General features: G+C 43.3%; 1 protein-coding gene across 17 annotated transcripts in view; it reads left to right on the forward strand.

Moving 5' to 3' along the window:
- Window positions 1-26,116, forward strand: part of CDH23 (cadherin related 23) — a 509,234-nt gene that overhangs the window by 197,360 nt on the left and 285,758 nt on the right. For 16 of the 17 annotated variants that reach the window (XR_005582753.1, XR_005582754.1, XM_039481222.1 and 13 more), the window contains 2 exons: window positions 16,685-16,879; window positions 19,845-19,973. Coding sequence is in view for 15 of the 17 variants with exons in the window: in XM_039481222.1 (XP_039337156.1) it covers window positions 16,685-16,879; window positions 19,845-19,973 (324 nt within the window). In the remaining 2 variants the exon portion in view is untranslated. Of the gene's footprint in view, window positions 1-16,684; window positions 16,880-17,707; window positions 17,853-19,844; window positions 19,974-26,116 lie in introns of those variants that run through there. The other variant, XM_039481204.1, reaches the window with a different exon arrangement.

Consider the following 26,116-nt stretch of genomic DNA (forward strand, 5'->3'; position numbering starts at 1 on the left):
TCCAGCGTATCTACCGCTCCTCCCAGTTTAGTGTCATCTGCAAACTTGCTGAGAGTGCAGTCCATGCCATCCTCCAGATCATTAATGAAGATATTGAACAAAACCAGCTCTGCTTGAAACCAGCTGCCAACTAGGCATGGAGCCATTGATCGCTGCCCGATGATCTAGCCAGCTTTCTATCCACCTTATAGTCCATTCATCCAGCCCATACTTTTTTAACTTGCCGGCAAGAATACTGTGGGAGACTGTATCAAAAGCTTTGCTAAAGTCAAGGAATAATACATCCGCTGCTTTCCCCTCATCCACAGAGCCAGTTATCTCCTCATAGAAGGCAATTAGATTAGTCAGGCATGACTTGCCCTTGGTGAATCCATGCTGACTGTTCCTGATCACTTTCCTCTCCTCTAAGTGCTTCAGAATTGATTCCTTGAGGACCTGCTCCATGATTTTTCCAGGGACTGAGGTGAGGCTGACTGGCCTGTAGTTCCCTGGATCCTCCTCCTTCCCTTTTTTAAAGATGGGCACTACATTAGCCTTTTTCCAGTCATCCAGATCACCATGAGTTTTCAAAGATAATGGCCAATGTCTCTGCAATCACATCTGCCAACTCCTTTAGCACTGTCGGATGCAGCGCATCCGGCCCCATGGACTTGTGCTTGTCCTGTTTTTCTAAAAGTCCTGAACCGCTTCTTTCTCCACAGAGGGCTGGTCACCTCCTCCCCATATTGTGCTGCCCAATGCAGCAGTCTGGGAGCTGACCTTGTTCATGAAGGCAGAGGCAAAAAAAGCATCAAGTACATTAGCTTTTTCTGCATCCTCTGTCCCGAGGTTGCCTCCCTTATTCAGTAAGGGGCCCACACTTTCCTTGAATTTCTTCTTGTTGCTAACATATCGGAAGAAACCCTTCTTGTTACTCTTAACATCTCTTGCTAGTTGCAACTCCAAATGTGATTTGGCCTTCCTGATTTCACTCCTGCATGCCTGAGCAATATTTTTATACTCCTCCCTGGTCATTTGTCCAAACTTCCACTTCTTGTAAGCTTCTTTTGTGTGTTTAAGATCAGCAAGGATTTCACTGTTAAGCCAAGCTGGTCGCCTGCCATATTTACTATTCTTTCTACACATCAGGATGGTTTTGTTCCTGCAACTTCAATAAGGATTCTTTTAAATACAACCAGCTCTCCTGGACTCCTTTCCCCCTCATGTTATTCTCCCAAGGGATCCTGTCTATCAGTTGCCTGAGGGAGTCAAAGTCTGCTTTCTGAAGTCCAGGGTCCACATTCTGCTGCTCTCCTTTCTTCCTTGTGTCAGGATCCTGAACTCGACCATCTCATGGTCACTGCCTCCCAGGTTCCCATCCACTTTTGCTTCCTCTACTAATTCTTCCCAGTTTGTGAGCAGCAGGTCTAGAAGAGCTCTGCCCCTAGTTGGTTTCTCCAGCACTTGCTCCGGGAAATTGTCCCCTACACTTTCCAAAAACTTCCTGGATTGTCTGTGCACCGCTGTATTGCTCTCCCAGCAGATATCAGGGTGATTAAAGTCTCCCATGAGAACCAGGGCCTGCGATCTAGTAACTTCTGCTAGTTGCCAGAAGAAAGCCTCGTCCACCTCATCCCCCTGGTCTGGTGGTCTATAGCAGACTCCCACCACGACATTACCGTTGTTGCTCACACTTCTAAACTTGATCCAGAGACTCTCAGGTTTTTCTGCAGTTTCATACTGGAGTTCTGAGCAGTCATACTGCTCTCTTACATACAATGCAACTCCCCAACCTTTTCTGCCCTGTCTGTCCTTCCTGAACAGTTTATATCCATCCATGACAGTACTCCAGTCATGTGAGTTATCCCACCAAGTCTCTGCTATTCCAATCACATCATAGTTCCTTGACTGTGCCAGGACTTCCAGTTCTCCCTGCTTGTTTCCCAGGCTTCTTGCATTTGTGTATAGGCACTTAAGATAACTCACTGATTGTCCGGCTTTCTCAGTCTGAGACAGGAGTCCTCCCCTCTTGCACTCTCCTGCTCGTGCTTCCTCCTGGTATCTCATTTCCCCACTTATCTCAGGGCTTTGGTCTCCTTCCCCCGGTGAACTTAGTTTAAAGCCCTCCTCACTAGGTTAGCCAGCCTGCTTGCGAAGATGCTCTTCCCTCTCTTCGTTAGGTGGAGCCTGTCTCTGCCTAGCACTCCTCCATCTTGGAACACCATCCCATGGTCGAAGAATCCAAAGCCTTCTGATGTTGCAAAGCTAATGCATCAACTCACTTCATCCTCTCCCCCACCCTCTTTTTCACTTTTAGAATTGTAACTGATCCTGTTACTTTCCTTGACCTCACAAGACTTAATGCTGGAACTGGCAGGCACCATGTTTTGTGCCTGGCTGGCAAACTTGCTTCAATCTTGGTCAAACAGAGCCCCTCTTTGAAGTTGCATTGTTTGTCAGAGATTTACTTTGCTCCTCCCGCCCTTGATATATTTTAAAAAGGTAAATAGATTCTAGAGGAGTGTGTGAACCTCCATGCAGCTTTGTTGCTCCCAAGGGTGTAGAGTGGGCAAGTGACAGGTTCCACTTATCATGTCACTTCCTAGGAGGGACAGCAGCGGGAGTTATAAACAAGAGAGACGTTTTTATTTCTTTCTCTTCCATCTTTCCTCTTTCTTCTCCCTGTCCTGCCCCTACAATATGCCAGACAAACAAATAGCAGATGGGTATGGTGTTTGGAGTAGTATTTAACTGCCTTTCCCACAAATAAACCAGCGAGGTGCCAGCAGTGGAGACCCACCTGCTACTTGGTGTCATGTGCCTTGTGTACAATAGTGTGGCTTGACAGAGATTACTGCTGCTATATTGGACTTGGTGGGGGAGGGATAGCTCAGTGGTTTGAGCATTGGCCTGCTAAACCCAGGGTTGTGAGTTCAATCCTTGAGGAGGCCACTTAGGGATCTGGGGCAAAAATTGGTCCTGCTAGTGAAGGCAGGGGGCTGGACTCGATGACATTTCAAGGTCCCTTCCAGTTCTAGGAGATTGGTGTATCTCCGATTATTACCTGTGAAGGACTGCGCAGCAGGCTAAGCACCTGAAAGTTGTGCCATCAGGGACAAAGATAACTTCCTTTTCCTCCAGGAGAGGATGTGAAGCAGCTGCATAGAGTTGAAAGAAGAGGGATGTTCTGCCCATACTATAATGGAGCTATGACCCAAACTAACTTCCCCCTCTTGCCTTTAGTTGCCTAGCTTACCTGCTAAATTCTGCTGCTGTTGGTATCTATGAAGTGTGTGGCAGAGCAATGTGCAGTTTTATGTATTGAGAAGTGCTTTGGGAGTATTGTGAGACCATTTATCATACTACAGCAATTTTTCCTTTGCCACTCCCTCGACAGCAGAATGTTTGTGAGAAGTTATGTGCATGTTACAATATTTCACTACATAGGGGACCATTATATCCTTGTAATCCATGACTAATTGCCAGCATGCAGTCAGGCGTTCTAGTAATTGCTCTGACCAGTGCACCATAAGCAGCATTCCCTGACACCAGATGCAGAACAAACTGGCTTCCAGTGTGTCGAATTCCTGCTAAGGCCTGCTCATTATGATGTGTGTTTCTTTAACATTTTGCATTGAATTGGACTGTTTATGTTTTGAATAACAGCACACTGAGATGAGATCAGTTAACCAGGCTGTAATTCAACCTCGAGTTTTGCTAACATGTATACTCCAGCTGTGTTTATTACGTTTTCAGAAGCTCCTCAATTGAATTATTGCTCTGTAATGGCTGCTTGCCAATGCCACCCTATAAAGAGAGAGGTCACTTAGCAGAGATAATGGGAGATGCATATTAAATAGAGCTGGTGTGAAAAAAGGGACAAAATTGTCACCAAAATATATGTCAATTTTTTAAATAAATTTTGATTTTGAAATTTTGAATTTCTTTGACCAGGTCTACTATTAATGCATGTGAAATAATAATAATGCAAAAAAATCCTTAACAAGTAGATTGGAAATCTTGGAGAAGGTGGGGGGAGTGCGAGCATGCATGCTTACTTTCAGTGTACTGTACCTGTATAATGCGTGAGGCAAGAGGCTGATTCAATGAGGCAGGCAGGTGACCTCCAAGACAGAACCAAGGAAGAGAGATGAATCTTTGGATCAGGACTAATTTTTCCTGTCTGTGGAGTTTAGAAAGAGGGATCTCAGGGTAGAGGTGATTCAGTTCACAGTAAGGTTCTTCCTCTGCTTTTGTTTGCTAAGCCCTCCAGGACCAGGGGAATTGGAGACATAAAATGAACAAAATCTGCAAATCTGGGAGCTGGGGTGGATTCTAACATCTCACCAGTCAGCCAGGGGCATATGCTTTGCATCATATAAACTAATAATCACTCTTCCTCCCTCTCTCATTTTCTCTTTGTTTCTCTTTGTTTCCCCCACCTTTGCTTCCTTTGTTTTTTTTCCTTGCCCCCTCTTTCTCTCTCTCTCTCTCTCCCTCTCCCCACTCCAGCTAGTCATCTTAAATTTCTGTCTGGCATGACTGGGGGTGGGTAGGTAGGATTCTGCTGATGATGCAGCAGGAGTGGAGTACCAGGTCACAACAGAGCACTTGAATTTGGTTGTCTGTTGCACCTCATACTGTGCCTGCTAGGAACATGGCCTGTGGTTAAAAGGCTCCCTCCTGCCTTGTGACCTGAGATGAGGCAGAGTCGACAAGAAAGCCCTCCATTTGAGCACTGGGAGGCCTAAAGAGTCTTTTAAAATGTTCTATGCCTCCTCCATCCTCTTTGCTCCATGGGAGTGTGGTAAGAAAAAGGAAGGAGTGAAAAGGGATAGTAGGACCGAGAGACATAAGGAAGGGAAGCAAATTCCCTTTTATTTTAGAAATATAATATTAATAAGTGTGAAATTTGTGATCCTTTATAGGAGAGACAGACCCTAGCGAGTGGTTTTTAATCAGAGGAGTGATCAGCTATCCACCTCATATGTGGGATTGCTCTGGGAGGGGAGAGGAATCCAGTATATGGTGGAACCTGTCTGGCTGAAAGCCTCAGCTGGGCAGAAGCCTGCTTTTGGAAAGAGCAGAGCAAGGCCTGCTTCGTAAGCTGCCTGTTGTCCTAACCCCAATTCCCGTCAGTGTGCACCCATCAATCTGTTTCTATTACTTTCTCTAATTTCATTGACCTTCAGGCAGCTGTTTGGCCAGATTGCCTGCTGTTTTTACATATTATTTGCATTGGTACAGTGGGTGTGCATTCGCATCCTAATAATTTTTGCCAGCTTCTGTTCCTGTATGGTTGGGTGACTTTGCCCTGGGTGGTCCTATGGTGGTCCTGTGAGTTCCTCTGGTTGCTGGTGGGTGAGGCAAGCCACATTTTACTGGATCTGATTCCTGCTGGCATGGTAGGCTGAATAAAACACCTGCAGTGACTCTACCACAGGAAGATGCCGATTGTCAGGCAGGCAGCTGGCCAGTGACCTTGTCATTCACTTTTCAACCCGGTACACCTGCAGGTCCTCACTCCATTCATCAATCTCCAGAGGAGTCTCAGACATGACCCACAGTTGTGCTAGCAATGAAACCCCAGACCCCAGCTGCAGACGTCTCCACAAGGGAATGGCATGTCTGAGTAGGAGACTGATCCTGAACAGAACTCCCTCTCCTCCCCAGGCAGTGTATACATGGCATTAAATATCTTCTCCCTTTCAGCTGCTATATGAACCTGCATCTCATACTACTTAGGAACTAGGTGAGGTACAATTATGCCTCTCCAGAATATGGGTCTGCCTTTCACGCTCAGTGGGGCAGGGTTCATGCCTGGCCTTAAGTCTTTGCAGACCTGGCGGAGACAAACTTGGTTTTCTTAGTCAACAAGGCACAAGTAGATACCTGCCATTATGTCAAAACCCCAACACTGTGAGGCACAATAGGACGTTCTTGTTCAGGAAATGTCCAGGATTGGAATAGCGCAATACCAGAGCTCTGATAAATATTTTTAAACCTGTGGGGCAGAAGCCCTAAGCCCTGATGCCTCCTGCGGGACTGTAGCCTTGAAACTCCCCACCCCATAGCTGAAGCCCAGAGCACTGATTGGGGTGAGGAGGGGAGCTCCGGGAAATACTACATGAGAATTTAAGCCCTGTGCAATACAAAGAGCTGAAGTGCAGGATTGTGGTACAATGGCAGAGCTGTGTGGGGCACATGACTCGAACAGCAACAGGGTCTTTGAGATCAGGATTCTGGAACATTAGCAGAGCTGTGTGGAAGAATTTGCAGAATAGTTTCCTGGCATTCTACTTACTTCAAATCAGAACTGCCTGTTCCTCATCTTCATGAACACTATTTGCCTAGAAAAATTATTTTGTGTGCGCAAATGTGCATGTTTCATAGGGTTGTGGGTTTGGTAGTTCCAAAGCTCTTTCTCTACCCAGAGCTAGAATGCCCTAAAGGGTTTTCAAGTGTCTGCAAGAATTTGCAAGAATTAATGTAAAGCAAAATCTCATTCATATAAATGAAGGGGGCAACTGGGAAATGTACTTTTCAAAGTCTACCTCCTCTTCCCCCACCTTTATTTGTATCAAATACTGATCCTGTTATAGAAGAATCAACTTTCTCTTTCTCTCCTCTTCACATAGATGGGCAATTGGCAGTAGGCCAGTTGGATGAGTCTGTGTTGGATCAAGTCACATTCTAGGTGTTTGTGGCTTGTGGCCCATGAAATGGTTTTGATTCGTTTGAAAGCTGTTAAAAGCATAGTGTGAATCTGTTCCTTTAATATGTTTATTCATTTAGCTGGGCTTTCCTTGTACCTGTCTATCTACCTTAGGTTTTTATAGAGAGTTGGAGCTCTGCCCTTGAGAATGTCTTGGGCCTTGTGAAGGGCTCTTGATGCCAGGTTTATATTGTGAAAGGGTCTCTTGATTTAACCCGGTACCTGCCTGTTGTCAGAATACACAGCATAGGGAATGTTCAGAACTGGGGGTGGTGGAATGTCAGGAAGGAAATTCTGATTCTTCATTCATTTAGTTTGTTTCAGGTTTTCATAACAGAAGAATTCAGTTTCAGCACTAAAGGTGACAAGGTATCTTAGGAATGGTACCCCCATTACCAGAATATCTGAGCACCTCACAGTCTGAAAGCCTGTGCTGTTACATGCATATCATTTTTAAAGTCGTGTGTGTATTAAAAAAAAAAAAAAGACTGAAAATGGCTGAGAACTTAAAAATTGGACAGTAACAGACTGCAAATCCTAGTGATGATTGAATCTGGTGATATTCTGAACAAAAAAAAGAGACCTCAACCATGTTTCCACTGCTTCACACTGACTCTGACATTATAGTCTTCAGAGTGATGTTTGGGGTTCCGTTATTGCATGCACTGGTTCTGTTGGGGGTGGTTGTGTTGATTTGCATGTGGGTCGTTGTGCTGGGAGATTTGTGTTGATAGATATGAGTGGTGAATGAGGGGTGTGCTGCAATGAGGGGAGCGGTGTGTGTTTGGGGTTATTGTATGTGCTGACTGTGTTGTTGTGTGGATGGTTTTGAAGAACTGTGGCATTTGGGCCAAGTAATCCATGATCAGTGCAGTCTCCCTTATGCAACCAATGAAATGATTGCATGTCAATTAGATGCAGAGTAAGGGTGGTGACTGGTTGAGTTACCTCTGATATCACAATGTCTAGGATTCTTTTCATGGTATTTGCTGTTGCATGTGTGTAATTTGTAAAGTCAAAATGGCTGAGAACTTAAAATCAGACAGTGATAGACTATGAATCCCGGTGATGACTGAACCTGGTGATATGCTGAACAACAAAAGTTCTCAGTCATGCTTGTAGATATTTCCATCACTTTGCACTGACTCTACAGACATTCAGGCTTCAGACTGACAATCCTGAAATCTTATTATGTAGATCCTCATTTTTATCCTTATTTTACGGAAGGGGAACTGAGGCACAGAGAGGCTATGTGACTTGCCCAAGGTCTCACACACAGTCTGTTGTGGAGCAGAGAAACAAGTCCATAGAGAAATGCAAATGGAACTATTCCTTGAAAAAGACCCAAATTAATTGTATTTAGACTGAGTGAGAAATTAGCTCAACAGACTTACTGATGCACTGGGAGAATTGACCTCTGAATTTCCTTGTATTTGCAGTTTCCTCTTTGAAGAATTATTGGCGTATTTTAGTGTTCATTTTAGAGTATTCTGTTTTCTGGGCTGTTGCTTTGGAAGGTGGTTGTGCCTGATTTCTGGGTTGGTAGAGTCCATCCCTTATGATTATTTACATGGCAGAGCTAAACTGGATTCCCCCCCACACACACACACACACACTTTCCCCCCTCCTTTTCTGAAAAGTGAATTTTCTGTGTCCTGATCCATGTTCTTGTGGGACACATGATGCTAGGGCTGTCCTGGATAGATCAGAATGTCCCATTACTGGCTTCTCCAGATTTGCCAGATCACTGTGCAGTTTAGCTGTCAGCAAAGATGTCCACTTGGGATGATCTACAGATACAATAAAGCACAACATGGAACAGAGGTGTGTACTAAAAAAAGCTCTGACAGGTGATAGGATGGTGCATGTAAAACAAGAATCAATTCCAGGAAGTCCAGGTCGTCTTCTAACTTATTTTGAAGGCTGTGCATATTGTGCAAAGCCATATCGTGGAAGCTTTTCAGTCAGAGGCTGTGAATATTGTAACTCAATATCTGCTAACTCCATGCGTATCTCAGCTTTTGTTGCATTGTAACAGGATCTATGATTAGCCTTTGAGTCAACTTTCAACTTATCTGTGCTTCTAAGTGGTTCCGTGTGCATCATTTCACAACGTTCTTGGGTCACTCCAGTCATGGCGTGTCGCATTACACTGCATAGGCACAGAAACATCAAGAAAACCCTTATATCATCTATCCACATACCCTCATCTCCAGTTCATCTGCAGCAGGCCGGCTCTAGTAATTTCGCTGCCCCAAGCATGGCGGCACGCCGCGGGGGGCGCTCTGCCACTTGCCGGTCCCGCGGCTCCGGTGGACCTCCTGCAGGTGTCCCTGCGGGAGGTCCACCGGAGCCGCCTGCCGCCCTCCCGGCAACCGGCAGAACGCCTCCCACGGCATGCCGCCCCAAGCACGCGCTTGGCGTGCTGGGGCCTGAAGCCGGCCCTGATCTGCAGGCTCCATGTAGCTGATATTTCAGAATGCAAACCACTTGAATTTGCTCTGGGCAGCTCAGAGATCATCAAGCTATGTTTAGAGTAAAAAATAATGCATAAAACTTTCATGGGAATCTTTACAATATCTATCTGTTTAATCTATTAAATCTGAATTATGTAATCTATCTGGTATTATGGCACATGCATGTTGAAAGGATACCTTTTGTACATGTAGAAATCTACTATATATTGTTACACCTTATCAGAATAGTTTCTGTCAAATATTGATTACTAATGTATTTTATAGAAGGCTTTATAATAAGATATTAAACACTGTAGCTGTGTCTCCTGAGCATATCATAAATATTTTAAAAAGGTCTTTATATGTAGCACCTTCACGGAATGTGTTTGCAGGTGCCTTTTGTTTAGGATATTGTACAGGGTTTTCATATTCCAGATATTAACATGCCTGTATGCCTTACAAAATTCGATTTGCTCGTTCAAGATATAGACGTACATAAGGGGTGAAATCCTGCCCCAATTGAAGTCAATGGGAGTGCGTCCAGCAGGATTTCATTTTATATATCTGAGCTTGAGCCAAGTCACCTAAACTGTCTGTCTGTTTCCTCAATTGTAAAATGGGGCTTTAGTATGTCAGTTTAGTTCATTAAAACAATATTGGCAGCACAAGCTATATCAGTATTGCTGAAGTGTAAGAGACAAACCCCGCACCCTGTGCTCCACCAGAAGAAGGTACAGTCTGCTTGGGGCTTCACACTGTGTTTGGATTTGATCTCCTGTGTCCATTTGTCTTTGTGGTCCATTTCTGGTACAGGGGAAGGCTGCTACATAGTGTAATGCCATCTCTGCTGGGCCTCCCCTTTCCCTCACGGCTAGACACAGCTCTTCCTTATAGCTTCTTGATGAAAACTCTTATTTCTGATCATTTAAAGAACTATCCTTTCCTTGTATTTGCAATGTACCCCTGTTGTGTTGGAATGGAAAGTGTCTGTCTCTCCCAATCTCTCCTGAGTCAAATTGATTGCTCCGCCACTCTTCTCTGGGTTTGGACTGTTTATCTATGTCTCCCCAGTTCCAGCTCTAGTTTATGGTCACTGATGCTGTGTTTGATAAGAGTCTGTCCTTCCTTTGCATATTTCACTGCAATGAGGTAGGCTGCTAGTGTAATAGTTCTGTTCAGAGATCTGTAGTAGTGTAGCTTGTGTTTTTGATTGGCCTTCCCAGTGACTCGTATATTCATGAGTTTCAGTGTGGTTGTACTCTCATGACCATTTTTCAGTGTGGAGTGGATTGTGTGCTCTGCTGCCTGGGAGGTTAGTTGTTGATGACAAACAGGGCCGGCTCCAGGCACCAGCCTACCAAGCACGTGCTTGGAGCGGCACCTTGGGAGGGGGCGGCGATTGGGGTTTGTTTTTGTTGTTTTTGGTTTGGCCAGGTGGCGCTGGGGGAGGCGGGTACTTGGGCGGCGTGACGTGGCACTGGGGGGGCGGGGACTTGGGCGGGGGGGCGTGACGTGGCACTGAGGGGCGGGGACTTGGGCGGGGCGGCACGATGCGGCACTGGGTGGGGGCGGGGACTTGGGCGGGGCGGTGCGACGCTGGGAGGGCGGGGAGGCGTTCTTTTTTTTTTTTTTTTGCTTGGGGCGGCAAAAATGTTAGAGCCGGCCCTGATGACAAACAAATGGAGCATGCTTTGATCTGTATTTAGTTTTTGATCCTTCAGGGCTCTGCTGTGGAGTGTGTTGCTGCTTTGGTTGAGATGACACCGGAAGTTCAGTATTATTTTCTTTGTGTTGATTAAGATGGGGAATGAACCCAGTTTGGCTCTGCAGCCGTTGTTGCTGCAGTTCCTGTATACACGCAGTTGTATAAATACTATATGTTTAGGCTTTCTGCTGGGAGTTTGTCCTAACCAGTGTAATTGTCCATTACATTTGGACCGCAGATTTTACTCCCATGTAGTAAAAGCACTTGAAATATACAGCGGAATAGTTCTAGCCATAGGTTCAGTGGAAGACTATCTTCTAGTGGCCCACATAGCTCTTTTTTGTAGGTTTTCTAGCTATTCTGAAGCTCTTGATGCTTTTATTCTAAGGCTCAGGCATGTTCAATATACAGTAACTCCTCGCTTAATGTTGTTGTTCTGTTCCTGAAAAATGCGACTTTAAGCAAAACGATGTTAAGCGAATCAAATTTCCCCATAAGAATTAATGTAAATAGGGGGAGGGTTAGGTTCCAGGGAACATCTCCTTTCTTAGTGGAGTGTCGTCATGTTCTCAGTCTATGCCTCCTAACTGTTTTGGTCTCACCAGAGCTGCTCACTTCAACACGCTCTAATATGAAAAGAGACTTTTCCAGGAACATTTACTGGTATAGGTCCAAATCCTTGACCTGCCTCCAAGCCTGAGGAAATAGTCTTAGGGCAGGTGTTCTCAGCAAAGCATGGGGTGATGGAATTATCCCCGAGACTCATGGCCATGGAGTCTTAATGGAGATGCTCCATAATTTCTCTACAATCTCAACAGAAGTAGTAGCGGTGGCTCATATGCTCCCCTTTCCATAGGGTGTTTAGGTCAGTTGGTCCATGTGGTCATGGACCTGCTGGCCATTCTGTTGCTCTTACCTTGCTCCCAATAAACCTCTCTGTGTTGGTGTGGTGCACAGTTCTATGGTTGGCAGGGGCACAGAATGCCCGGAGAAAATTTTTCAAAATCCATCCTCTGCAGCAAAATTTTGAACTTTGGGCCAATCAACATGTTCAGAGGAGGAAGCAGGATTTTACCCATATCATAAAACTGATGCAAGTGGTAGAGGTTTGCATAGAATTTGTGACTGTCTCTGACTACCTCTTAGCAAAGATTTAATAGCACAGCCAGCACCTTAGTACTCAGGTTTCGTGCTACTAACACTTTGTTGCTTAACCAAATATGCTGCAGCAAGCTTGTTTTTATTAGCCTATGCTTTGGTGTGTAATCAATGGTTAAAATGGCGTTAAAAATGTCAAGCACGGCTTATTTTCTGATGCCGCATCCTTGACATTTTAAGGATTTGCTCTTATTCTTTCATAAAATTCATTGAATTGCATTGTCTCTACAATCAGTAGTGTGAATTACGAGGTTCTACATTTGTACTGTAACGTTTGTTTCTGCCCATGGAGGAAGCAGATGCTGAATAGTAAAGCTAACAGAGGTTGTATACCAAGGAGAGTGGCTGTACCTTAGCAACAGGACAGTTAGATTTGTAGAGGTTTGAGGCCCATCACATTTTCAGCAGCATTATCAACCTTTTGGCTTCACAGTCCTGCATCCTTTCTGCTGCCTAGTTTGAACAATAAAGGCACCTGAAATAACTTGGGGAGCCTGAGTAATGAATGACATTGTGATGCGAGGTCACGATTAGAGCTGGGCAAAATCGGTCCACTAGGTTGATCAAAACATTTCATAAATTCATTTTTGAATTCAGAGAATTGTTTCAGTGGGACACAAATTCAAAAAAACCCAAACAAGCCCAAGATGTTTTGCTTCAGCATTTTTAAACAAAACATTTCAAACTGAAACAACTTTTTGTGACAAAAATTACTTCAATTTCATTTTTTTTAATTTGATGCTTTTTTGTTTAAAAACAAATTGTAGGTCACTTTTTGGTTCATCACAAAATTTAAAAAATTGTTCCTGACTGACCTGAAACAATTTCCTCCCAATTTGGAGTGGCCAGCAAATGAAAAATATGTTCTTTTCACAGCTCTAGTCATCATGTGATGGTGGTTTGTGCAATGGGATATTTTGACACCACCATTGCATTGTAACGTGGTGATGATGATAAATGTCAATGCAACTTGAAGCAAGTTAGAGAAACTGAATAAGCAGCATTATGGGTCTGTTTCAGGATGCAGCTCTGCTATTCTGCTTGTCTTTTAGTCATATATCTCACTTCTTAAAACTTCTCCAGCACAGTTTACCTCTCTCCTACCTGTAGCTGCCTGTCTCCTTGAGGTATTTATAGCTTTAGCACAGATGCACAGGGCCCCCTTCCTTGTGGGTAACATAAAATAAAAATACAAACTCTGAAGCCCTGTTCAAGTGTAACTCTCTATACAGACCAAGTACAAGAGGGAGAGATGGCCAGCGAATTTCTGAGATAGGAGAATAACCGATTTTATCCCCAACCAGAATCCAGGCTTCATAGCTGTCTTGATTCCAAACTCCTTTTCATGTCTGCTGGTGCCTTAGTTGACAAAACCAAAACTTATCACACCCGTAACTCCAAATCCTCAGTGCGGCTTCTCTTTTGGAGCAACTGTGCTGCCTTGGGGGCTAGAGAATGAATTCCCTTCAAAGCCTGTTTTTGGCTATTGTATGACATACAATACCGGCTAAATCAAACTCTCCTTTTTCACAGCCAGCCGTGCAGCCCAATAATTGTTGGTGACCAGAGCAGATTTGCATGTTAAAAGGAGTGACTGGAGACACTTAAAAAGAAGAGGAAATGTATTCATCAAAGCTAGCTTTATCCTTATGAATATTATTATTCCCAGGGACAATACCCCCAGACCTCATTAGAGCAGGCCTGCATTTAGACTCCTTTTTTCCCATTAATAGTTAATTTGTAATGGTTTGAGTCTTAATGCTGATACTGTGCAGCTCACCAGAAGGAATTAAAGAAGGAGCCTGTAAGGCGCTCTCTGACAGTGGCGTACTGCATCGTAAGGGTAGCTGGCTTTGAAAGGATATCTGTGAAGGGGAAGGGCAGGCGGTGGGTTAGTGTATTGGAGTGCTGCTGTTTGGAAGCTCGTAATATGGGAATTATAAGGACACTGTTCTCAGAAAGCGTATGATACTAGAGTTGTAGCTGATGCAGATGTGACTATTGAACTGATGGAATCTGGTGACGGCGGTTAGGCGTTTTTGAGCAGGCAGCTCACACTGCTAGTCTCCCACGTGGTACTAATTTAAGGGGACTAGAGTCCCAAAATAGAAATTGGGGGCACTGTGACTCCCCCTGTCAGAGGGGGTGGTTCAGCAGGGTTTTGGTGGTGGGGGGGTCGGAATGGAGGCTCTTGTTATGATGGTGAGTAAGAGGTGCCTGCTTAATAATAATCACTCCACACCCTTTCCCCAGTCTCTGCACTCAGCCATTTCTCCTTCTCTTACTCCACAACTCTCATTCCTGCCTTCAGGGATCAATCTGGGGTCTAGGTGTGCCAGTGTTGGGGGCTGACATGGGATCTCCTCACTGAGTTGCGGCACACTCTGGTACTAGGGTTGCCACCCATCCAGTTTTCACCCAGACGGTTTGGGTTTCGGCTTGTGTGTATGGGTGCCATTTGACAAGTCCTGATGTCTGGTTTTTTTGGATCTGTGGAAAAGGTGGCAACCCTAAGCGGAAAGAAGGAAGGAGGCAGAGCAGCAGCCGCTGCCACCTCCGGGGCCAGACTGCTCACGCAGCTCGTAGTAGCCTCAGCTGTGCTGGTGAAGACCCTATGAGTGACAGAAGCAGGCCCTTGGGGGGAAGAGGCAGAGCAGGGGCAGGGTCTTGTGGAGAAGAGACAGACAGGGGTAGGACCTAGGGGGTCTCCTTACCAGCCATTAGAAAAGTAGCAACCCAGTATGGTACAGAAAGGAGTCTGGAAAGCTGCAAATCCGAGTGCATGGGACCATGATACAGAGCATATGTTCCAGAAGCACAACACTTTCCAGACATAGCTGAGCCAAAAATTCATGTTGATGGATGGGTCTCTGGCCAAAGGAAGCTAGTTGAGCTCACTGATTCATATTGCAGTTATGATGAAACACCATTCAGTCAGCCAGGATTCCCTTCACAAATCCTGGATGGTCCCAGAAAACCAGGCCATGACTTATAAGACCTTCAGTATTTTGATATTTAATAAAGAAATTAAAAGAAAAAAAAAAAAAATTCTGCAAGTCCTCACACTTCAGAGAAGTGAAACTGTAGCAGAAAACTCTAGCGATTTGTTTGAGCCTGAGGCAAGTTAATGTGTCAAGACACTTACTGTAATGTTGTATTACCCTTTTGTGCCTGTCCTCCCGACCCTCCAAAAAAAGCAGATATGGTGTATTTGTGTTAGCACCTTGCTAACTGACATTGTGTTTCTTGTTCATGTCACAAGAGCCCACAGGCCCAAATGTAAGTTACAGGTAGTGTCCTAAATTACCACTCTCAACTGACCAGGTCCATATGAAACTTTGTGGGTTTTGATGGGTATGAATTCACGTGCCTAAATTCTTTTTTTCTGAGTTATTGTTTTGAACCCACCCAAGAACTAAAGTAAAGTTCAGCTGAACCTCTAAGTTTTGCCTGATTTAGGGCAAATCAGAATTACTGGTATGTGCAATCTGGTATGTGAAAATTTCTCATGTTTTCAGTCTAAACATATGACTCTGACCGGGATCACTGGAAACTTGGCTCTGATTCACTGGGTAGTTTGTGAACATAAACCCTGGCCGGAGGAGGAGATTTGACATGGAACGTGACAATGGGCAGGTTTGTTACAAAGCTCTGGCAAGTCTGCACCTGGACAAAGGACCAGTAACAACTCGGGTTCAGAATTAAACCCCTGAATCTGCAGTCATTTGTACTTTGCAGTACCTCCATTTGGATGGAGGAGGAATGATTTAATGTAAGTGAGGTAACCAGTAAAATAGGGAGCCTTTAGAAGGGTTTCGAAGAAGTAATTTGTATTATCCAAGCTGGGCATAATCAGCCACTAATAAGCCTGTTTATGTTATGACCTTTGCTGTCCCCTTTCAAGCGTTAGAGCAATATTAATCCTGCCCATTGTTCATTTCTTAACACAGTTAGGAATGCTGTATAAGTATACGTGCCTACCTCACGTGGATGCTGTGGTCTCAAAGTAGCTTTAAATTAGCCCTCTTGCACATGGATAGCATTTTTGATTGCTGCATATTGTATAACTTTTCTGCCTTTAAAGATCCACTTTCAAGAACGTGTGTCTAAGTTGCATGTGTACAAAATGCAGTAGTTCTGCCCAAAATGGATAATTGTGCTCCTACCGCTAATTAACAATAGAAAATGCCAAACTGTATTTGTAGTTGCTGATTTTGTATGCTTAGCTGTGTATATGCAGATTAGTTATTCATTTATAAAAATTTAGACTTTAATACGTATGTAATCTGGCCAGGTTTCAGTTGCTGTGGGAACTATAACTCTGAATTTCATGTAAAATCCAACCATAGTATTACATTTAATGCAATTATTTTTGCTTTTTTTAAAAAGCCGGAGGTGAAAAAGGGAGTGATTTAATGTTGAAATGTGGGGCTGAGAACAAACAAGAGAAGTTTTAGCTAAAAGAGTGATTTTTCTGGAAAGTCGTAAGTGTCTGAAAATAGGCCTTTAGAATGAAAGTGTCTTCTTGACACAACTGTATAATATTATTATTATAATATTTGAACTATTATAGCTATGGCAATGCTGTAATAAAAGTAAGCAACTGTATACCATATAAGCATCCTAAAAACAGAGAGAGCTTGTTTATTGTATTCACTTCTTTATTTCCAGAACACACCAGTGGGAACTCCAATTTTCATAGTGAATGCCACAGACCCAGACCAGGGGGCAGGAGGCAGTGTGCTTTACTCCTTTCAGCCTCCATCCAGCTTCTTTGCCATTGACAGTGGCCGCGGCATTGTGTCGGTGATACGAGGGCTGGATTATGAAATCACTCAGGCCTACCAGCTCCAGGTCAATGCAACGGTGAGTCAGGCCATCTGCTTCATTTAATTCTTTTGCTTGACATTTAAGAGACTTCAGCTGCAGTGGAAAGAATCTATTATTGCCTTGTTTTATCTCCCCTAATTCTACTTTCCCTTTGGAATCCTAGGTTCCTGTGGATTGCAACAGTAAAATTCTATTTTAGAATATTTTAGGTGGCCACATAGGCATGGGCTTGACTGCCAAGTGCCTCCAATATTTTAAGTGTGTACATGACACTAAAAACATACGTTTCTTTCAAATATTTTATGCTTATAAATTCATTATTTTACAAATTGACTAGTGGCTTCCAACTCATGTGGGGACTTGAATCTCCAAAGAGACTGTGTGGAGCACAGTACAGGAAGCCTGCAGTCTGGAGAGGAGTGGAGGGGGAGGCTTCCTGGAGCAGAACATGAACCCTGATGAGGGAGAGCTAGGGATGTTAGTGAGGACTACAGCACTATCTGAGAAAGCAGGGCTGTGGGTACCCTGTCCCAAGGGAGAAGATGTTTGAGCCCCGGAGTGAAGGCAGCAAGCATAGGAAGAGGCCCTAGGAAGGAGAAGCAGGGTAGTTTGCAGCTATGTGGGGCAGAGAGGTTTTTTTGCCAAGAGCAGTTCATCTAATAAGCTGAGTGTCTGAGAGCCATCAGCCCCCCTCCCCCCTCAGCTGCTGGAGAGTTATGTGCAGGAGCTAGTTTTCCTAGAGGGGAAGGGGCTGAAGAGACATTCACCAGTTCCCCAGGACAATACCCAGGACCATTTCAGCTAAATTGGGACTGTTAGCAGGTATGGAAGATTGAGCTGCTTGGGTCCTCCCCACAGGTACCCATGGCTGGCAGGAGGGCAGAGAGTGGCATGGAGTTGCAGAGACAGTAAATAATTACAGTTATGCATCCTGATTCTGGCTCGTGATCTCTGCCTTGGGATGTGTCAATCCGTGGTGCTGCAAGTCATGAGGATACAATGCCATGAAGTAAACATTGCAATTCAATGTCAAAGCCATGCTATGATTACATTGTGACTTCCTACAACTCTGTTCATTAATGACTTGGCTTTCCAACTCCTGAAGGACAGGTGCCACTGCCCATGCATTCCATATCTAGACACAAGTGAAGTGAGTTTAGTGATCTCATCCTCAATTTGGGTGCCTATTTGTCATATTACAAAACCACATGTGCTACAACAGAATTGTCTGTGTGTGCTCAGGAGAGGCCCAGAACGGCAGTTCAGCAATGCTGTAGATTAGGTTTGAGCTGTACAGGCAGAGCTGTGTGTAGGTCCAGGTTTGGGATAGACAGGAACATTGAGGTGGGGATCTGGGCATCTATTTGACAGAACTGAGGTTGCACAGGCAGAGCCTGTTCAGATTCAGAAGCCTATGTAATGCCTGCCTGCACTGTGCAGACCACCAGGCCATATTATCAGTCCAACTTCACCAGACTTAAAACCCAAACCAAAAAAGTAGAAGTTTTTATCTGAAGAAAATAAAATCCTCAAGCCCAGTAGTGATAATGCCAGCATAGCAAAAGAGTGAGTCAGAAACAAGCATCCAGCAAGGCCGTAAACACTGAGGCCTGTGTGTTGAGAGTAATGTGCAAGCTGTGTTGTTGAATGCAGTTTAAATTAACATTAATCTCCTGGCAATCAGTCCTTGCTGCTGTTCAAAACCATTTGTGGAAGTGTGCAGTAACCTCTAATGTTTGCCTTTCACCACTGTGCCTGATGGTTGGGTATCAAGAGACTTATTTATCTCTCTTCATATGACATCCATGCTAATTCTCTTTGGTAGAATATGTAACACAGCATTAGTACTTATCTGGCAAATGGCTTCGTGAGCTAGCATGGCTTTGGGGCTCCCGTTGTGGAGGGACTGGTGCAGGAGTGCTCCCAGTACGGCAGACCTCACCTGATGCAGGGCAGTGCTGTGAGAAAGCTCAAATGGATGTAGTCCCAACTATTGCTCACAAGACACTGTAGTTAGGAAGTTCACATTTGTGGCATTTCAGGCACTGCGGCTGTAATAGAGTGCATATTGCGGCAGTTCTGGTTGGCAGTAAGAGGACTCAGTAGTAAGGGTGCCTACTTCACTATCTTGAGACCATTGAGGTTATTTCTCTTGCAAGCTTAGCCATGTTTGAACCCAGACTTCCAGCAGTGAAAAGCATACAATAGCCCAATCACCCTCCGGCCCCCTGGCTTGAAATGTTCCAAGGCTGTTGCTTTAAAAGGCTTTCATAATAGGACCTCCTGCATACTTGTTCCAAGCACTCACCTCACTACAACACAGGAAGCAATTTGCCTTACATAGAAAGAGAGCTGCAGTTGTACTAATCTTGCCCAACTCATTTATAAATATAATAGAAGTGGGTGACTTTTGACTTCTTTAAACTAAAAATGTAACCTACTTGCAAGTGATTTTAATATCATGAGGGTATGTTCTCCCAAGGCTAAATGTTTTGTATTTATTTTTAACCCATTATTCCAATTGTAGAAATTAAAATAAATGGTTGCTATTTATGGAGTCCACATAAATGACCATGTTATGAGCCCTTGTTAGTCACCGGCTGGCACTGCAGCAACAGTTAACAAAATGCATGGCCTTAGTTAAAACGAAGACATTTCAATGTAAGAAAACAAACTATGGTTTGGAATATTTGTTAAACAAAAAGCAGACTCAAAACACAGTGAAAAATACATGTCTACTAAATTGTTAAGGGCAAATCTTGGGGAGAAAAACATTATTTTCCAGCTCAGAGACACGTACTTCAGACAGTAACTTCACAAGATAGTTTTAAGAAAAAGCGATTTCCTGGAGTATTTATAGATCCCAACCTGATGGTGGGTGAGATAGCAGGAATTCTGTAAGTGCAGATCTGAAACACTTGACCATTGTGTGGGATGAACTATTGTTCTGGGTATTTCTCTTCCTGTCATAAATTATTTTTTTTCCTCTCCGGGTTTCAAGGACCAAGATAAAAGCAAGCCCTTATCCACTTTGGCTAATCTGGCAATCACCATCACAGATGTGCAAGACATGGATCCAGTCTTCATCAACCTGCCTTACAGCACAAACATCTATGAGAACTCACCTCCGGTAAGGGCCTCTTTTTCTTGCAGTGAGAAGGGAAGGGAGGTATGGCTAAGGGGATAAAGAACACTAGACATCATAATGCTGGAGATGGATAATCCTCTCCTGTCAAGAGGTTTCCTCCTCTCAGGATGGTTTCTTTGGTTCTTCTGTCCCAATTTTCAGGTGTTGAATCTGGGCTGGGAAGGAACACCATCTTCATTGCAGCTTCATGATGTCCAAATGCAAACACCATCACATAGTTTTTGTTCTGCAGAACAAAATAGGGGAAATGACAGATAGTCCTTGATTTGAGGTTTGGTAAAGGTGTTATGACAATAGCAAGGCATCTGCTCATTCTGGGGAAGGGTAGCTTGATATATGGTAACATTTTCAAAAACCTCTGTACCTTAAATACCATTGATAGTCAATGGTACTTATATTCCAAAGTAACTTTTAAAGATTTTACCCATAGAGCATGTGTTCTCTACACTTTTAGAAAAAGACATTCTGTCCTAAAATCATCATGTTCTAGACTTCCACGCACTCACATACCACTTCTGGAATCCTGCATTCAAATGCCTGATTAGGGCACAGTTTAATTCATTCATCTCATCCAGCTACACAATTTAACATAAACATGCTCAAGAACAACCATGGACTAGAATAAATGTAGTTCAGAATTGGAGTGCAATGTCCAAGCTGTATAAGGGCTCATTACTGGAACAGGAGCAACGGCTGCAAATCAAAGTTAAGGTGGACTGGTGATGTCAGAGAAGGTTCATCCAGTGCCAGGATCCACTCTCCTTAACTCAGGCTTGGGTCACATGTGCCTCACTTTCATAGCTCTACATTCATCTACATATGTTCTCAAAACTCCCCCCACTCCCAAGTAATTTCTTCTGCATTCAATGTATGCTCATACTGAAGAATTTCCAAAATACTACATATTGACTAGAACATTTCAAGGTCTGTATGGATGGGCCTTGTAGTCCTGCACACTGGGCAGGAAATGTAGGATTTTTAGCATTCCCTGAGTGTATGGAGGGATTGTCTAATGCCATCAGAAAAAGCACAGAGAAAAAGTTATAAATCAGACTGGAAATAAGGTGTAAATTTTTAACAGTGTGGGCAATTAACTATTAAAACAATTTGACTAGGGTTGTGGTGGATTCTCCATCACTGACAATTTTTAAATCAAGATTGGATGTTTTTCTAAAAGATCTGCTGTAGGAATTATTTTGGGGAAGGTCTATGGTCTGTGTTATATCGGAGGTCAGACTAACTGATCGCAATGGTCTGTTCTGGCCTTGGGATTTATGAATATATGAAGGTGGAAAATCTTGTAGGAGTGTGTTTGGTTGGACAAACACAGATGTCGTGACATTATGATGTCATGTCAGCGAATTGCAATGCAATGTACATGTTTGGGTGAATGTAGTCCATGTTGTGAGGATCTTATAAGCAATGTTTGTGAGATTCAAATCACTCCTTTGAAAATAGGACAATCCTAGAAAGACTAGGACATATGGTGGCAACTCTAAACAATAAACCATTACAAAATCAGTGGGGCTGAGACCTATATGCACAAATCACACAGTGGAATAGCCTCTTCCAAATGACCTCCCCAAACCCCCTCCCCCCCCAAAAAGAAAATAGGAAATTACAATTAATTCAGAACCAAAACGTCCTTGTTTGTACATGGTAGAACCAACCTCCTACACACACATACAATAAATGGCAGCATACAGGCAATCAGTAAATAATATTGAATATACACATCAAAAGCAATATATGATGGGATGATGTGCCAGAATACTACTACTAGGATCATAGATGTTAGTGATGGCAAAGCTCTATTAAATTATTGATTGTCTTCCCGGGCAAGGATAGGATATAGTTTTCCCTAATAGAAGATGTTTTAGATATTTGACTGATTTTTTTTATTAGAGTTAATGTTTAAAATCAAGTTTACAAAAGTTAAGAAGGAAGGTACTGTACATCTGGGGTCAGGCTTGAGTTATGAGAGATTACAAGTATATGTTACAAGGTGCACAAGATACATACATAGCACATAACCAGCATAGACCCAGATTGGGGTGTGGGAGTTTTTAAAGCATCAGTAAATAAGTGATCTCGGGTATGCCACCCATAGAATGTATTTAGAGTCCAAGTCAGTATTGCTGTAACGAATAGGTATGTAGATGGGGTGCATCCCTTGGTTTGTCAGGGAAGGAAGTGGGTCATTTCCCTGACCGGCAATCTCATTTACTTGTCCTAGTATTGATGGTGTCCCATGATGTGTTCCGTGTAGATGTCTCTGGACCACCTGATGGTGTCGGACACCATGAGCTGTCTCATGAGCCGGGCATAGTGCCAACCAACTCTGCACGCTCTCAGCACCCGCTCATTGTTGAGGTCCCAGGTGCCCAGGGCTCTATTACATTTGATCTGAGCCAAAAGGCTGAGAAGTGATTCAAGAGGGGAGATGCAGTTGATAGATACAACAGGACACATGAATTACGCTCACATGAAATCCTGTCTTGTTTATATTAAGCATTTCCCAGCACTAGACAGTATACACAGTGAAGAAGAAAAGTTCCTACTTAGAGTGTTGTTAGCAAAAAAAGAATGATATGAAATGAAAATCCCCACTATTATCAAAGATTATAGACTGGATCATCTTCAGGGAATGACCTTGTATCCATTAAAGGACTCTCTCTCTTAAATTAAATGACAGTATAGTAAGACTGAAGCTAAATGGTCCCTTCATGTTGTTACTTACACTAACGTACATAACAATTACTTTCTGAAAGTATAGTACTCAGCCTGGATAAAATAACCACAAAATCCATGTCTAAGGTGAAATATGAAATCAACCCACAACTACTAAGCCACAATCTATCAGATTTCCAGCTTGTTTATAGATTTAATTTCTGTTGTTCTTTTATTGCATCTGAAAAAGCATATAATAGAATTCAAGAGTAAAACTGGACGAAACACAATTCTGATCCATCAAAATGTCCTCATCCTCCATAGAAAATATGTGAGTGTACAGCTTGTATTGAGTGATTTCCCCTTTACTTTCTCCATTACATTGGTGTGTGCAATAGATGGGAGTTCAAAGAGGATCTGTATTTGATTGAATGATGGAGTGTAAAGACAGGTGTATTTTCCCTTCAGGGAACAACTTCTGAAGTCTGTAAAGAGCATAAGAACACAAATCTCTGTGCACATGCTGAAGTTTGGCTGTGCCACTTTTGCAAGACAAGAAATGGCTCATCAAAGCACCAGCCTGGTGCTGTTATCTACACCACCTCTGACTATTTTTCTTTTCCTTTCAGATCTCCAAGCTGTCTACCCGTAGGTCTGGTTTGGAGATTTTGTGACCTAATAGTCTCAATGCATATGTGAACAGGAGACTAGTGTGAAGTGAATTCCGATATAATCATGAAAAACTGTAGTAAGAGGTTCCACTAGAATTTTCTCTTGCAAGAATAGTGATCATTATTAACAGTGAAGTAATTAAAAAAAAAGAAAGTAGCAGTACAGTAGCTTGCCACTTACTTCTACTTCGTCACTTTTGAACCTCATGAAATCAGGCACCAATATAGTTTCTAGAACAGTGGTTCCCAACCTACGGCCCAACCAGCACACAGCTGTGGCCTACGTGACATTCTCAGGGTAATACAGGTAGTATTGGATGCAGCCCACAGTGGTAAATAGGTTGAGAATCACTGCTCCAGAACCTATTATGATGCGTACATGGACCGTGAAAGCCTCCCAAATGCACCTCCATCCTGACCTATAACACCCTGGGTATTCAGTTGTGGATGTGCCGAATAAAAACGGTCAAACTGTGTGGTGGTTCTGTTATGTGAAAAAAGAAGTCCGCTAGGGATTTTGATGAGACATCTGGGATTATTTCACTTCTGCCACAAAATGGGCTTTAACTTGACCTGGACACTGTGGTCTGTTTACCATGCACTCTGACCTGATATATGCATCCCTCTTCAGGCCCATTGGGCTAATATATACACAAGCTGTTTCTGCTATTGTAGACATAAGGGTGCCTACAAGGTTTGGACAAGGTTCCTGATAGTTTCCCCAGCCTCTCTGGCTCTGTCTCTCTCTCTCTCTTTCTGTTTATCTATGGTGCACAGCACGACTGTGTTTCTCTATCTACGTATCAGGCAAGAGTAAATAATCTAAAGTGTATATGTTACCTAATAAAATCTTCTTATTTGGGATTACTGCATCAAATTTTAATTTCCTCACTCAAGTAACAGCATGTCAGCCAGCCTGTCGGTGAAGAGCCGATAGAAGGTGAAAGGAGTGGATAAACTGCAGCAAATTACTGAAAACAGATCCCTATCAGCCCTTTGACTAGAATTGACTGGAAATAAAGAGTGAGAAATAGGATTTTTTTTTTTTTTTGCTTCAGATTCTGCCATGGCAGCTTTCTGAAGCGCATCCCCTCCCCCTCCCACTGGCTTCTCCTGCCTTGACACGGGGTTAAGGGTCATCTTTCACGTCCTTAATCCTGTGACAGAAGAAGGAAGAAAGGAGAAGAGTGCTTCTGTGGTTCTTATTTTTCTGAGCTGAGGATACTGTACCAGAATTCAAAAACATTTTGCATATACTTATTCAGATTCTGAGGAAAGAAATTTCCTCCTCCCCTCACCTCCACTAAGAATTCATTAGCAGGCAAAGAGGGGGAAAGAATTTGTCTTCTCATTAGAATATGCAATGCCTTTCTTGATGCAGTTTGTATTCTCAAAGGGGACAGTACAAATTTCCCCTGGCTCCTGGACAAACCAAAACAGAATACATACAGTTACAGTAATGCTCAGCATGTGTGGTATAGAGTTCTTTTCTTCAAAATGCTTTGCAGATGTTAATCCTCACAACCTGTGTCAGTTAAGTATGTGGCCATTTTACAGACAGGTAAATGGAGGCATAGAGAAGGGATTTACCCCCAATCATAAAGAGGACTCGCTGTCCGATAACCCAGGACTTCCAGGCTCCTAGTTTTGTGTTCAGACCACAGCTCACTCTTGTCCAAGAACTTTAAATCAAGAAACCATCAGCTTCTTTTCCAGAGGGGACATGGGAACAATCCACCCAGCAAGAGGTAAGCTGAGGCACACCCGAATACATTCCACACTGGCATCCCAGACAGGAAACTGTGCAACAGTGAGAGATGCTGAGACCCAGTAATTTTTAGTCTCTGACTGGGTTTTCCAAGGTGAGTGAATAATGTGTTCCTTATTGCAGCATGGCATTTATCCACCTTAAAATAGAATTAAAATACTTTTAATTCTTTGTCACCTCCAAACTCCCTACCTTCCACCCCCAAATCAGTAAGTTAAAGAAATAATGCAGAAACAGTACCCTCTTGGCTCCAGAGTATCGATAGCTCTCAGTTAATTCCTTCTTAGACTATTTCCAGCCCGTTAGTGTGAACGCTTTATTAAAAGCTCAGGGTTTTATTAAAAAAGGATTTATTTACCCTCCCCCAAACCCCTCAAACTTTATTTGGCTAATGTAAAATTCTCCTTTTTTCTGGTTTTTAAGCATGGGGCTGTTTCAGATTATTGCTTTTTAAATCTTCCCCTTCCATCCATGTGGGAGTGGGTTATTCTGTATTCCAGCACTCTGCTTCCCATTTTACACCCTCTACTTTGGGGCCTTACGTTATGGCCTCACCCCTCCATGACAGTCAGATCAGGGGTTAATCCCTGTAAGACTATTGGGAGCTTTCAGGAGTAGCTGCAACCACCAGTTTACCTGACAGATACATGGATGATTACCACCAGTAGACATGAACTTCATGATTCAGCTTAGGACCCTCACTAGTATATAGTGTATAATAACATGGACTTCTCCCAGGTGACAGTGGCAGAGTTACCTCTGATTTAGAGATGGAGGTAACTGCCTGCCTGCTATTGGAGTTTCCTGGACAATAGGCTTTCATCTTGTGATGATACAACAGACAAAGTTAAGGTGTCTTGTAAGAAGAGCCAGGGAAGAAACTAGCTGCCAATCCAAGAGGAGTTGAGAGAGACGGAGTAAGTGAGGAGGAAACTTAGTTTCTTCATATGAGGGAGCACCTAACAAGGATGGAGCTGTCAGGACTTTCACTTTCACTCTGTACAGCTACCATGGAT

The sequence above is a fragment of the Mauremys reevesii genome, linkage group 7 (assembly GCF_016161935.1).
Source record: "Mauremys reevesii isolate NIE-2019 linkage group 7, ASM1616193v1, whole genome shotgun sequence".
Classification (NCBI taxonomy): domain Eukaryota; kingdom Metazoa; phylum Chordata; order Testudines; family Geoemydidae; genus Mauremys; species Mauremys reevesii.